The 15,851-nt window shown below is 38.2% G+C and overlaps 1 protein-coding gene across 1 annotated transcript in view; it reads right to left on the reverse strand.

Annotated features, from left to right (window-relative positions):
- Positions 1–14,667, reverse strand: part of sptlc3 (serine palmitoyltransferase, long chain base subunit 3) — a 58,779-nt gene extending 44,112 nt beyond the window's left edge. Inside the window, exons 1-4 of the mRNA XM_061960307.1 lie at positions 14,246–14,667; positions 8,465–8,653; positions 8,189–8,380; positions 726–880 (exon numbers count right to left, since the gene is read on the reverse strand). Of these exons, the coding sequence (XP_061816291.1) occupies positions 726–880; positions 8,189–8,380; positions 8,465–8,653; positions 14,246–14,356 (647 nt within the window). The 5' untranslated portion in view covers positions 14,357–14,667. The remainder of the gene's footprint in view (positions 1–725; positions 881–8,188; positions 8,381–8,464; positions 8,654–14,245) is intronic.
- Positions 14,668–15,851: the final 1,184 nt, after the last annotated feature.

The raw sequence follows: 15,851 nt of genomic DNA on the forward strand, positions 1-15,851 counted from the left end.
CGCGAACCGTGCGTGCACACACCATACCAATAAAATCAAGTGTAAGATTACTAAATAAGTGTTTATATTTGAATGGGCCCTTGGACCATTGGTAGTGGGAAAGTTGGGCCCCGAGGCCAAAAAAGTTAAAAACCCCTGGTTTAACACAAGTATCCAACATTGTAACAACATTTATAACTCAAAAAAGAGGAAAAAATTATCACAAGTCCTCTTTATATCATTTTACAAAAAACTAATCCAAGTATGTCCTTAAGAACCTCTCCAGGTTAAAAACAAGCAATTGTCTGACATATCTTGGTAAAATGAAGAGTTAACATTAAGAGATAACTACGCTGTGTCATCCAAACTTTAAGTATTCATTATTGAACAAGAGGTGTGCCCAAATACTTTTGTCCCTATATTGTTTGGAGGCGATGGCCATGTCCATTTTCCCCAGTCTCCGGAAAATAGAATAACAAAAGCTTCTAATTGATGTAAACATTTTTTTAAACACGGGGACACGTGGTTAACAAACACCAGATGGAGATGCTGGGGCAATTTAAGATTAGTCTCTTATATAGGAGATGGAACAGAGACATCAATTCACATGTGTTAAGAGTGCATCTTTTCCCCAATGTCTTTGCTGAACTTTCCAGAGAGAAAAGTATTTGTAAAACCTTCAGAAAGCTTGTACGTGAATGTAAGATGACAGACTGGCAGGGCTAGTTTGTCAAAAGTGTCAGTACCTGAATGTCCAGTTGTAATCATCAGAAACTCTCTCCATCAGGTCCAAGACAGGTCCTGGCAGGCTGCATATGGGTCGGTTCCAGTTGTCTCGTACTCTCATGTACAGGTTCCGAGTGTAGAAGTTCTCAAAGTCCTGGTAAAGTGGAACGAAATCCTGCGAGCAGACAGAATTACAGTATACTTAATAATTTCCCATAGCTTTTGCATTCACCCATAAGCATTTGATTCAGTGAAGCTACTGCTAGTAAATATTTAATTTGATAGACTTTTCCAAACAATTGGCTTTTTAAGACCTTACCAAACAATTACATTAATTTAATTAGACCCTTAAGTCATCCAGTAGCTATTAAATTATAAAATGATATTGCTGAATATATATGTCTAATATGAATAGTATAATTTATTTATAATATAATTTATTTATCATGTTGACATGCACCCAAATGGAGGATTGTTTTTTCATTGCAGCAGGATCACCTCCATTCTCACAGACATTTGTGCGTAACTGTGACAGTTTGCACAAATGTTCGAGACAGGCTAAATACAGACACAAAACAGTGGCTATAGAACATGTACTGTATAGTCTTGAAAAATCACATTGCGAACGCTTAAAGATTATATGTGCATCTTCTAGATGGATTGCACACTCTATTTTTCTCATTTTGGAGACTCATTTGCTAAATTGATCTGCTTTGTGTCTGCTGCACGTTTTAATACATGCAAACCTTTAGTAGATCAGGCCCTAACTACCGTATTTTTCGGACTATAAGTCGCAGTTTTTTTCAGTTTGGCCGGGGGTGCGACTTATACTCAGGAGCGACTTATGTGTGAAATTATAAACACATTACCGTAAAAGATCAAATAATATTATTTAGCTCATTCACGTAAGAGACTAGACGTATAAGATTTCATGAGATTTAGCGAATAGGAGTGACAGATTGTTTGGTAAACGTATAGCATGTTCTATATGTTATAGTTATTTGAATGAACCTTACCATAATATGTTACGTTAACATACCAAGCACGTTCTCAGTTGGTTATTTATGCGTCATATAACGTACATGTATTCAGCCTGTTGTTCACTATTCTTTATTTTAAATTGCCTTTCAAATGTCTATTCTTGGTGTTGGGTTTTATCGAATAAATTTCCCCCAAAAATGTGACTTATACACCAGTTCAACTTATATATGTATTTTTCCTTCTTTATTATGCATTTTCGGCAAGTGCGACTTATACTCCGGTGCGACTTATACTCCGAAAAATACGGTACACAAAACACAATAATTATAGCCCAACAAACGCACATGGGGCAACACACCGAGCAGCTTCCTTTAAAGGTGAACTGCACTTAAAACATTTTTTTTTTTTTAATCCTATCACTCATAATCCTTATGTAAGACAAGAACACTTTTGTTTTTCGTTTTTTTATGCATTCTAAGTCGTAAAATACGGCGCCTAAAAGAATCCAAAAACCACCAACAATACTTCATTTACATCTCGTGACTTGAATATTGACAAAGTATTAGCGATATTGTTACTACAAGTGCTAACGCAGACAAACAATTTTTACACGCGCTGTGATCGCAGAGAGCTAACTAGGTTATGTTGTTACAGTATTTACATACTGAGCCGGTGACATACTTGCCAACCTTGAGACCTCCGAATTCGGGAGATTTGGGTGGGTAGGGCGGGGGGGTTAAGGGGGAGGAGTATATTTATAGCTAGAATTCACAGAAATTAAAGTATTTCTTATATATATATATATATATATATATATATATCCATCCATCCATTTTCTACCGCTTATTCCCTTTGGGGTCGAGGGGGGCGCTGGAGCCTATCTCAGCTACAATCGGGCGGAAGGCGGGGTACACCCTGGACAAGTCGCCACCTCATCGCAGGGCCATATACAGGTAAAAGCCAGTAAATTAGAATATTTTGAAAAACTTGATTTATTTCAGTAATTGCATTCAAAAGGTGTAACTTGTACATTATATTTATTCATTGCACACAGACTGATGCATTCAAATGTTTATTTCATTTAATTTTGATGATTTGAAGTGGCAACAAATGAAAATCCAAAATTCCGTGTGTCACAAAATTAGAATATTACTTAAGGCTAATACAAAAAAGGGATTTTTAGAAATGTTGGCCAACTGAAAAGTATGAAAATGAAAAATATGAGCATGTACAATACTCAATACTTGGTTGGAGCTCCTTTTGCCTCAATTACTGCGTTAATGCGGCGTGGCATGGAGTCGATGAGTTTCTGGCACTGCTCAGGTGTTATGAGAGCCCAGGTTGCTCTGATAGTGGCCTTCAACTCTTCTGCGTTTTTGGGTCTGGCATTCTGCATCTTCCTTTTCACAATACCCCACAGATTTTCTATGGGGCTAAGGTCAAGGGAGTTGGCGGGCCAATTTAGAACAGAAATACCATGGTCCGTAAACCAGGCACGGGTAGATTTTGCGCTGTGTGCAGGCGCCAAGTCCTGTTGGAACTTGAAATCTCCATCTCCATAGAGCAGGTCAGCAGCAGGAAGCATGAAGTGCTCTAAAACTTGCTGGTAGACGGCTGCGTTGACCCTGGATCTCAGGAAACAGAGTGGACCGACACCAGCAGATGACATGGCACCCCAAACCATCACTGATGGTGGAAACTTTACACTAGACTTCAGGCAACGTGGATCCTGTGCCTCTCCTGTCTTCCTCCAGACTCTGGGACCTCGATTTCCAAAGGAAATGCAAAATTTGCTTTCGTCAGAAAACATGACTTTGGACCACTCAGCAGCAGTCCAGCTCTTTTTTTCCTTAGCCCAGGTGAGACGCTTTGCGCGCTGTTTCTTGGTCAACAGTGGCTTGACACGAGGTATGCGGCAGTTGAAACCCATGTCTTTCAAGCGTCTCTTGGTGGTGGATCTTGAAGCACTGACTCCAGCAGCTGTCCACTCCTTCTGAATCTCCCCCACATTTTTGAATGGGTTTTTTTTCACAATCTTGACCAGGGCGCGGTGATCCCTATCGCTTGTACACTTTTTCTGACCACAGTTTTTCCTTCCCTTTGCCTCTCCATTAATGTGTTTGGACACAGAGCTCTGAGAACAGCCAGCCTCTTCAGCAATAACCTTTTGTGTCTTTCCCTCCTTGTGCAATGTGTCGATGGTTGCCTTTTGGACAGCTGTCAAATCTGAAGTCTTCCCCATGTTTGTGTAGGCTTCAGAACTGGACTGAGAGACCATTTAAAGCCCTTTGCAGGTGTTTTGAGTTAATCAGCTGATTAGTTTGTGGCACCAGGTGTCTTCAAAATTTAACCCTTACACAATATTCTAATTTTGTGACACACAGAATTTTGGATTTTCATTTGTTGCCACTTCAAATCATCAAAATTAAATGAAATAAACATTTGAATGCATCAGTCTGTGTGCAATGAATAAATATAATGTACAAGTTACACCTTTTGAATGCAATTACTGAAATAAATCAAGTTTTTCAAAATATTCTAATTTACTGGCTTTTACCTGTGTATATATATATATATATATATACACATATATATATATATATATATATATATATATATAGTACAGTAAACAGTAATGTAAACAGTTCTACTAACTGTACTGTACTTGCTGCTTACTTTAAAAAAAAAAAAATACTTACCTTTCACTATTTGAGTAGCTTTTGTTCTGCCATTTGAGTTCTGGCATATAATCCCAGGAATGTAGGCTCATACGACTTCTTTGTTTGTCTTGCCTTTATTGCACAAAATGTAATTCAACCACACAACAGCTCCAATGTGTGTCTATCCCGTTTCCCAGCAAAACTCGAACACCTGCTTCCTATTAATAATGTCACTTCCCTATCTCTGCCGGAAGTCCCGCCCCCCAGCCAAAGTCATTGGCTAACACGCCCGTAGCCACAGTATTAACGTGCCGGCTGGAATAAACACACGCTGAGAAATAGCTCCGAGCCTGCCTACTTTATGGGTTATAGATAAACCTATGGATAACGCAGACATATATAATAGTCTCCTTTTCAGGTGAGAGACGACGCTAAAGGCAGTGCCTTTAAGGCACGCCACCAATATAGTTGTCCGGCTGGAAATCGGGAGATTTTCGGGAGAATGGTTGTCCCGGGAGATTATCGGGAGAGGCACTGAAATTCGGGAGTCTCCCGGAAAATTCGTGAGGGTTGGCAAGTATGGCTGGTGAGCTGCTGCATCGTCTCTGAGTTGGTTAAAGTTAATTCTAGATTTAAAAAATCATGCCTTTCACCTGGATAGTAGAAAGTTGTGGCCATAAAACAAGAAGTTGGTCAACTTTGACATTCAATTTATACCCGGGGATGGCGAGAAAGACACGAAAAGACGCTTGATTGTGACCCTTTTTTGTACTTAACCCTTTGTTAAGATTAAGATTAATTCTTCATTAAAACCGGACGATATAAACATCCCATCAGTCGGCATCACAGTGAGAGCAGACATTAATAAGATACATATAAACTTAACGGTATATAAAACAATGACAGAGGCACAATGACAGAGGCTTCTGGATTTTTTTAGAGCGCTTTATAGACTGAATAAAGCGACTCCCATTGGCTCGCATAAGTGTTTATTTATGATTTAGAATGCATAAAAAAACTAACAAAAGTATGTGTTCTTGTCTTACATAAGGATTTCGAATAATAGACACAACTATATAAAAGTGCAGTTCCCATTTAAAGGAAATCATTTTGCAAAACCAACGTTTCTTACCTATTGGTACCTGTTTTTATGTATTTGGGATCTGAATAAGTTCTGAAATCGGAAATCAAACCATGGAGGCATGGCGGAGATATTTATTCTTCATACTTCTTCCAAACAAGCCGTTAGAAATTTGCCCACCGTCTGACATTTTCCAACCAGTGACGTCAGCATATAGCTCCATATGTGGTAGAGATTTAACTGAAGAGCTTTGTGCTCGTCCACCATTGTAGTCTGACGTTGTAGCCAACAAGTTCCTTATTTTTCCTTGTCCTCTTCTGGCGCAGACTGGCTCGTATATGCACATGAATCCTCAGCTGTTACCATTTCTGATAAAAAGTAGCATATACTTTGAAGTTATATCTGTCAGTAGACTCGATATGGGAGCGCTAAAAACTACAACATGGCTGACAGGGAGCATACATAATCGAAGTGAAGGCATGTAAATAAAACCGCTCATAAAAAGGCGCATCCTGGAGAGACGGTAAGAAAGCAGCTTGAAGATGGTCTGTAAAACATAAACTATACAAAACTTTGAACAAAGAACCACCATTACAGGCTACGTAGACAACAAGTAAGTGTTTTAAATGTAGAAAATAAATGATAATATTGACCACTTTATGCAAGATGAAGTGTCTCTCTCTGGCCATCTCTGGAGGAACTCAACAGTGCCAAAAAATATTTTTTACATATTACTTTATTTACAATAACTTATGGCCTACCATAGCACATGATCACTATAGCTGCTGGTAGAAATAGTTAACACATTGAGTCATAAGGTTCAAACGTGATTCTGATTTCAGAAGTGAATGCTTTCAGCCTCACCCTGAATCTACTACCTCCAGCGGCTCCCCAGGTAAATTGAATTTGAGACCCTTGATTTAGACCAGGGATCACCAACCTGTCGATCACGATCAACCAGTCGATCTTTGGGACCCTATCGGTCATCGCAAAAATATTAGAAAAAAATAATGTATTCACATGACATCAGTGAACCCCCGCGTGGAGGATGAACAACAGACCCACAAACAGGCACGCATTTTTAACCCCTGAACACACCCGCCTCACATTCTCCGCTCTCGACACCGCGGCCACACCCCCCGAGCATGGGGGCACACTTCACCCGTTCTTCTCGCAAACGCGCATTACCTGATGTCCTCATAAATCATTGAGCTACAACACTGCATTAGGGCTGACTGCTGCGACATATGGGACAATTTCCAGCATCTTCCTGCATCGAGGACTTGCATTTTGGAGACGCATCATGAGAAAGGCGCCCACACTTTCTGGCCAACAATCAATGGGCCAACAATCAATTGGCTTCCTCTCGCTCTCTCTGACATCACATGGACAAAGATAAGACCTTCTGGAAGAAAGTTATGTGGTCAGAAGAAACAAAAATTGAGCTGTTTGGCCACAATACCCAGCAATATGTTTGGAGGAGAAAAGGTGAGGCCTTTAATCCCAGGAACACCAAGCCTACCGTCAAGCATGGTGGTGGTAGTATTATGCTCTGGGCCTGTTTTGCGACCAATGGAACTGGTGCTTTAAATGGGACAATGAAAAAGGAGGATTACCTCCAAATTCTTCAGGTCAACCTAAAATCATCAGCCCCGAGGTTGGATCTTGGGAGCAGTTGGGTGTTCCAACAGGACAATGACCCCAAACACACATCAAAAGGGGTCAAGGAATGGCCAAATCAGGCTAGGATTAAGGTTTTAGAATAGCCTTCCCAAAGTTCTGACTTAAACTTGAGGACAATGCTGAAGAAACAAGTCCATGTCAGAAAACCAACAAATTTAGCTGAACTGCACCAATTTTGTCAAGAGGAGTGGTCAAAAATTCAACCAGAAGCTTGTGGATGGCTACCAAAAGCGCCTTGTTGCAGTGAAACTTGCCAAAGGACATGTAACCAAATATTAACATTGCTGTAGGTGTACATTTGACCCATATATATATATATATATATATATATATATGTATGTGTGGGGAAAAAAAATCACAAGACTATTTCATCTCCAGAGATGAAATAGTCTTGTGATTTTTTTTCCCCACACATACATATATTGCGCTCTACTACGGTATCGAGCACTATTTTTTGGATAACCTTATTAAGACATATATATATATATATATATATATATATATATATATATATATATATATATATATATATATATATATATATAGCATTGGTAGATATTGCTTTGTTTTGTTGTGTGGACAGTACATCTATACTGATATACAAGCTGTGCACTCACTGCTCCAAGTTATATCCTACTTTAATTTCTATAGTATGGTCGCTTCAGAAAATATAACAAATTGGTTGCTGAAATGTGAGAGGTGTACTCACTTGAGGTACTGTATACTATATAGCAAGTCAACTGTATGGCAATACAGTGGCAGTTTATGGCTTGTCTAGCATCTGAAGCACAGAAACAAAGTGGGATCTTCAATCCTCTGAGATTTAATTAGGTCTTAAACTGATTCTCCCAGTAGTGTGTCGTTTCACCCTTGGCAACAACTACTGTATGTGAAGAGCCACATGCATTGAGAATGAGACGGCGCTAAAGAGCAAACATTTAGGATAAACAGGGAAAAACAAAATGTGTTGAAACCCAAGGCACACAGACGCCTCTGTGCCAACTGTGCATGTGCGTGTGTCTCTGCAGGATGGCTGTATGCGGGCAATACGCTGATGACTGCAGCGACTGCAACGTACCTTCTGTTCCTCTCGTTCCTGGGCAATATTGCGCTTCTCTAAGCCCACAGCTCTGAGGAAGTCTCTAAAGTAGCCAAAGAGGGTGACGATGCCAAAGCCCAGGTACGTCAGGACAGCCACGTACATGGGGGCCTTTTCGAAAACTTCCTGTCTGTGTTGCCCAAAGGTGACTGCTGGTCCCTGGACATGTTTCTAAAAAAAAAAGACCAACAAGCTCAGTCATATATTGTGATTTAGAAATGACAGGCTAACGCTATTAAAGTTAATGATCACTACCTTCTGCTTTTCTCTCTCCCGAGTGCATTTGCGCTCTCCTATGCCAACTGTTCTCAGGAAGCCTCTCAAGTGGCCAAACAGAATGACAATGCATGAGCGAAGGTATAACAAGACGGCGACGAGCACAGGGGCAGGTTTCAAGGACTCCAGCCTGTGCTGCCTTGAGGTGACAATGGGCTCCGAGCCTTTCTACACAACAAGAGACAGCAGTGTATCGCTTCATTTCCATACAAGTGGTTGCATTATATCAGTAAATCTGCTTTAACAAAATATGTGCTAAATACTATGATGAGAAACCATTAGTGCTATTATTTTACTACAACACAGTGAGTGACCTACATTTGCAGCAATATGTTTTATTGTATTGTAAACAAAGAAGTGTGCTAATACACATACTTTGGACTATTATACCCACAACTGTTACAATGACTCAGCTTTTATATCAGTAACACACAATATGGCTAGATTGAGCAACACTTCAACAGCTAACTACCCAGTTAGCTACCTATTAACAACATTTAACTTCAGGCTTTTTAATAAATAGTTTGGCCATTCAAAATCCAACTAAGGCTTGTGAATTGTTTTAACAAAACATTAAGTGTGCACAAGGATTAAAAAAAAATATGCTAAACTGACTTATGTATGTCTGAATGTTAAAAATTTAGTAGACATACTAAATTCATAGAAGTAAAGACACATTGTTCAAAGTAAATTAATTAGAGAATTTTGTTTAAAATGTGATAATTAGCTTCCTGTCATCAGCATTTTTTATATTGTAATGTTAAATTGACACAGTACTGGCCCTTACTAAATATTTTGTAAATCCTGAACATAAAATCTCAACTTTGTGAGTTTCTGAGTTACTAATATCTGGCTTTCACTGTTGGTAATGGCAATGGCATTGTAAAGTTTGAAATATTAATTGATTAGATTACCCGTTACTGGAAAACATTGATGTTGTTAGTTACACCATTATTTTTAACACCTAACGGCTTCACATAGGGTTGTTTTGAAAATAAAAAGCAGGCTTCACTGCACATCTTAAAATAAAGCCCAGAGCTCTGACAACGATATCTGTCAGACATAGGCTGTAAGTTTGAATATTTACTTTTTCTTCAACGGATAGGCTCACCTACCAATAATGTTGCTGTTAAAATGTTTCTGTAATACTGCCCTGTAGTTCATCTAGCTAGTGTTGTTAATGTTTGTGTCCTCGCATACTCTTCAATGTTGCATTGCTGGTTACAGTTTATGTGAAAACGTATGTAGTATGCATTGTATTTAAGGATGTCAAAAATACAAGTTAACTCATGTGATTAATCACAAATAATTATTGCATTAATAATATATGTAAGCAGATTAACCATGCAATTCCTTTTGACCCTAAATGGTCCTTTACTTTAACCACAAACGGTCACCAGAAGAGCTGCACAGGTTGTTTTACAGTCAGTAATCAGGTAAATGCATATACCAGTGCAAAGAGATGAGTGAAGCGACTGACTTTTGTGCTCGCTGGCAAATTTAACTTTAAATACACCCATGTGGACCTAGATAAAACTGATACCAAGTTTTGAGCAAATAAATGATGTGCATTCAATTAAAACATTTGAAAAATGTATGACATTCTGACAGTAAAGTTGCTTTTGTGTCAAACTATACATTTTTTAAGAGTGTTGCTGTTCAAACTGTGTGTGTAATGTTACAGTGGTCAAAAATATTAAATATATTTGTTAAGCGAGTATTAACCAGTGATTAATCACGATTAATCCAAAATCATTAGTGTTTAATCTGATTCAAACAAAATAATCTTTTAACATCACTAATTGCGTTATACAGAATGTATTGCTGCTTTATCAAATGTATTGTATGTAGTATTAATATGTATAAAGTGGATAAAGTGCACAATAGTTTGAGGCAGGCATGATCAACATTACAAACTCGTTAGCAATAAATCTACAGGCAAACACACGTGTGTGTTCCTAATAGGGCTCACTAAAGAACAACTAGTCTGTCAACGCACCTCAAATACACAAGCAATTATTGTGACATTTCTGAGACGTATTTCAAACTCTTGAAAAAAGTATATTATGGGACCTTTAGACATGTTACTAGATGGAAATAATCTGGACTTCATACCTAAACTCAGTTTTGGGTTTCTATTGAATAATTAGCAAATTTTGCCACTAAACAGTACAAACATGGTTTTAGAACAGGGGTGTCCCTGGGGGCCGCGTTGGGCTAAAAGAAATTGGTCTAGGGCCGAAAGCAAGTAATAATATACAGTGTGTATATATATATATATATATATATATATATATATATATATATATATATATATATATATATATATATATATATATATATATATATATATATATATATATATATATATATATATATATATATATACATATACATACACACACATACATACTTAAATACATATAATTAATATAATTGGATATTAAGAGTATGTGAAAGTTGGACTACTACCTGGACTACTACATGGATAAGTGTGGAGATAGTGTTTTGCATTTTCTCCATCATGCTTTGTAATGGATTCAAATGGGTGTAATTCTAATTATTTTAATGGTGCATGAACATGTTTTATAATATTCACAAAATATGTTATATTGTGTTATGTATGACCATGTCATTTGGCATTTTGTGTTGGTTTGCATTGTTTTTTGCACCATGACGAGGGAACGTTGTTTGCATTGGGTCATATAAGTAAATGCTGCCTTTAACAGTCAAAGCATGATAATTGGTCATAAACCTGAGTTACTCATGTTGTACAAAGGACAGCAGAAAAGTAACAGCATAGATATTAACTTTAAAAATGCATTGAAATCTCCCTGTGGCCGGAGTCCTTAATAAACTCATGACGTAGTTTAAACACCACCGGTTTAAAACGTAAAAGAAAGTAGAATGCTGATCTACTACTTTTACTATATGCTGATTCTCCTTCATTCTATTATGTCTGTGATTCTCAAACTGTGATATGCGGGCTCCATCTAGTAGTACGCCAAAGAATCACTTGATTAAAGTACAGTGTTTTATTTTCCTATATGCAAACACAGTGTTGCTGTTCAAACTGTGTGTGTAATGTTACAGTGGTCAAAAATATTAAATATATTTGTTAAATAAAACCTCTGCCTTGTTTTAATAAATACTATTACTGTATTTTAAAATGTTGATCATTATGGTGGTACTTGGAGAGCCAATTGTTTGAGGTGGTACTTGGTATAAAAAAAGTTGAATTACACTTAATTACATAACAAGACATTGCCCCCCCACCCCCAATTTTCCATAATGACTATAAATAGTATAATTTGTCCATAAAATTGTTATAAGTATACCTCCACATAATATTGTAAACTTATTAACATTAAAGGAAACAACACACCGGTCTTTCCTCGTCTCGTACTATGGTTACAGTGAAGCCAAGTGCTATATACGCTTCATCATATTTTGGTACGGCAAAAAAGCCAGAGGTATCCCTGACATCGCACCCAGGGGGGGGGGCATGCCCCACTATTTGAGAAGGACTGAATTAAGGTATTATCTATGCTGTACTTATCTATTAACCAAAAATACTGTCAACTTTACTTCATTATTTATGCATATATTATTATAAGCCAGGAGTGTTAAACGTACGGCCCGAGGGCCGGATCAGGCCCGCGAACAGGTTTTATCCGGCCCGTGGGATGAGTTTAAAATTTTTAAATGAAAGAAACAGCTGTTCTAAATGTGTCCACTGGATGTCGCAATAGCAATTTTTTGTATCATTGTAGATGATGCTACATATGTACAAAATAAAGTTAAAGTTCCACTGATAGTCACACACACACACACACACACACACACACACACACACACACACACACACACACACACACACACACACACACACTAGGTGTGGTGAAATTACCACTCTGCATTTGACACATCCATTTGTTCCAACCCCTGGGAGGTGAGGGGAGCAGTGAGCATCAGCGGTGGCTGCGCTTGGGAATCATTTTGGTGATTTAACCCCCAATTCCTACCCTTGATGCTGAGGGAAGTAATGGGTCCCATTTTTATAGTCTTTGGTATGACTCGGCCGGGAATTAAACTCACAACCTACCGATCTCAGGGCGGACACTCTAACAACAAGGCCAATGAGCAGGTGATAAATAAACCATGTGATGTTCGTACGTCAGTCGAGGAAAATGATCAAACGACATAAATAACGTACTGTAATTTATCTTGATACATTGAAAATCAACTCAGTGGCCTAATGGTTCGAGTGTCCGCCCTGAGCCCGGTAGGTTGTGAGTTCAAACCCCGGCCGAGTCATACCAAAGACTATAAAAATGGGACCAATTACCTACCTGCTTGGCACTCAGTATCAAGGGTTGGAATTGGGGGTTAAATCACCAAAAATTATTCCCGGGCACGGCCACCGCTGCTGCTCACTGCTCTCCTCACCTCCAAGGGGGTGATCAAGGGTGATGGGTCAAATGCTGAGAATAATTTCGCCACACCTAGTGTGTGTGTGACAATCATGGGTACTTTAACTTTTTAACATGTACGTGTAAAAAACAAAAAAACAACAACATTATGATAGTACATTTTCAGAATGTGCTTGTTCTATTTTTAAACAAAGAAAACAATCCGATCGTGCCGTGCCGTGATTTTACCAGTCCGGCCCACTTGGGCATAGATTTTTCTACATGTGGCCCCCGATCTAAAATGACTTTGACACGCCTGGTATAAGGGATTTACAAACTCTTATTACTTCACCATTTAGTTATCGCTGTGATTAAATACTCTCTGCTTCTTCCGACTCCTTTTCAGACATGTTGAAAATTTGTAACTGTGAACATGCAATTTATAACCTTGAACCTTGGGGCGGTATAGCTCGGTTGGTAGAGCGGCCATGCCAGCAACTTGAGGGTTCCAGGTTCGATCCCCGCTTCTGCCATCCTAGTCACTGTCGTGGTGTCCTTGGGCAAGACGCTTTACCCACCTGCTCCGAGTGCCACCCACACTGGTTTAAATGTAACTTAGATATTGGGTTTCACTATATAAAGCGCTTTGAGTCACTAGAGAAAAGTGCTATATAAATATAATTCACTTCACAACCGTATGCATGTTTAAAATAAACTAACCCATTACCATTATTTCAGCTAATCATACTTTCTATATAACACCTTTAAAAGCACTGTAGATTTATCAGTGTAAATATTGTACACTTGTTTATCTGGGATATGTGCTTAGAATCCTGATGACAAACCACATCCCCAATAAGGACAAAAAGCAGAAGCAGGTCAATAGGTGGTGGGAAATCAGTTGAAGCAAACATGACAACCGCTTCTTTATTTCCACAGCCTGCAGGCAAAAAAAAACCTGCTTGGTTTGGGTGGGGTCGCTGTCTATAGTTTGTGTTTTAATGCAATGTTTATTGTTTTGCATGCAAGGTAGCTGCAATAGTTGACACGGACTATTAAGTTACTCTCCAGTACAAGAAAACAAACCACCATGTACAGGTAGCTTGATCAAATATAAACAGGTATATGCTGACGTCACATATAGGGGGTCAAGCATATTGCCTGAGACGCGTTTTTGATTGATTGATTGAAACTTGTATTAGTAGATTGCACAGCACAGTACATATTACGTACAATTAAACACTAAATGGTAACACCCGAATACGTTTTTCTACTCGGGGTCCACGTTAATCAATTCATGGTAACGTTTTGTTATTATGTCTTAAATTTTGCCTTAAATAGTCCGTACCTGTGTCGCGTCGTCATAGGTGTGCGTCTCTCTGCATTTCAGTCCGTTCTGGTTCGGGTGGGTTAAAGTTTTCATGAGGAGTCTGTCGTGCCATACTCCCCCTTGCACCATGGCGGCTGACTGTGTCAAGTCGGAGCAGGTAGTGACAAGGTGACTTCCTCCTTAGCGCCGCGGCAGGTCAGCCTCCCATCATCTCTTATTGGCCTTCAACTACACGCTAGTGTCTTAGGGAACTTTCAGCTTCGTGGTTACCGCTATTGGTTGATAATATAGCCCCACTCTAGTGCACGCTTCATTTATGTTACTTTACAACGTGTTTTTATCAAATGACGTCCATTTTGAAGTTAACGCTTCCTTTATGTTGTAATGTACACACACAATCATCCACAAGTTTGTCAACCGCCCCAACAGGAGGAAGTAGGAGTGGGCGTGGCCCTGGCTGGATCGAGTCAAATATCGAGTGATTCGATACCAATGGCGGCCTCAATATCGTTTTGATACTAGCCAGATGAGATTGAAATTCATTTATTTTCTTTAGTATGTATTCATTTCCTTTGTTACTATTATTAAATATATTTATATGTTTATCAGTGCCGTCAAACAAATGCAGTTTGTACCCAGAGTAATCTTTTTTTACATTATCAATCCGTCCATCCATCCATTTTGCTACCGCATTTTCCTCTCGGGGTCACGGGTGGGGGGCCACCTCATCGCAGGGCCAACAAAGATAGAGAGGCAACATTCACACTCACAGTTACACACTGGGGCCAATTTATCAGCCTATTCCCAGCTGCATGTCTTAGTCACAGTTAAATATCACACAGTTTTGTTTAATATTGCGAAACAAAATGCCACATAATATCTCCTAATAGGTGCCATTTTGGGATCCTTATACACACACCATAATAATACATGTATGATGAAGCACAGTACGCCTGACTACGGTAGCCGTGATGCGCCGACAATCTATCAAGCTTCATAGCTTACCAAAGTCATCCTAAAACATTTTGACAGAATTTTGAGCGCCGTGTGTAATGTTTTATATTCTCAATAAAAGATGTATTTATATATATATATACAAATATATATATACATATATATATATATATATATATATATATATATATATATATATATATATATATATATATATATATATATATATATATATATATGTATATATATATATATATATATATATATATATATATATATATATATATATATATATATATGTATATATATATATATATATATATATATATATATATATATATATATATATATATATATATATATATATAACCCAACATGCCGACTAATAAACCCAACTAAATCTGAAATAGGAAAAATCAGCAAAATAATCCTGGACAGAGTCAACACAAAAATCAAGGACAAAACACCACTCAACCAATGGAGAAATACAGCAGCAGTAATCAAATGGTTCAACAACATCCAAGACAAACAACAGCACAACTTTATCTCCTTTGATATCGAATAATTTTACCCTTCCATCACGCAAGACCTACTGACTCAAGCACTAGACTTCGCCTCAGACTACGACTCAATCACAGGCAACGAAAGAAACATCATCATCCACGCAAAA

The sequence above is a fragment of the Nerophis lumbriciformis genome, linkage group LG02 (assembly GCF_033978685.3).
Source record: "Nerophis lumbriciformis linkage group LG02, RoL_Nlum_v2.1, whole genome shotgun sequence".
In the NCBI taxonomy this organism is placed as follows: domain Eukaryota; kingdom Metazoa; phylum Chordata; class Actinopteri; order Syngnathiformes; family Syngnathidae; genus Nerophis; species Nerophis lumbriciformis.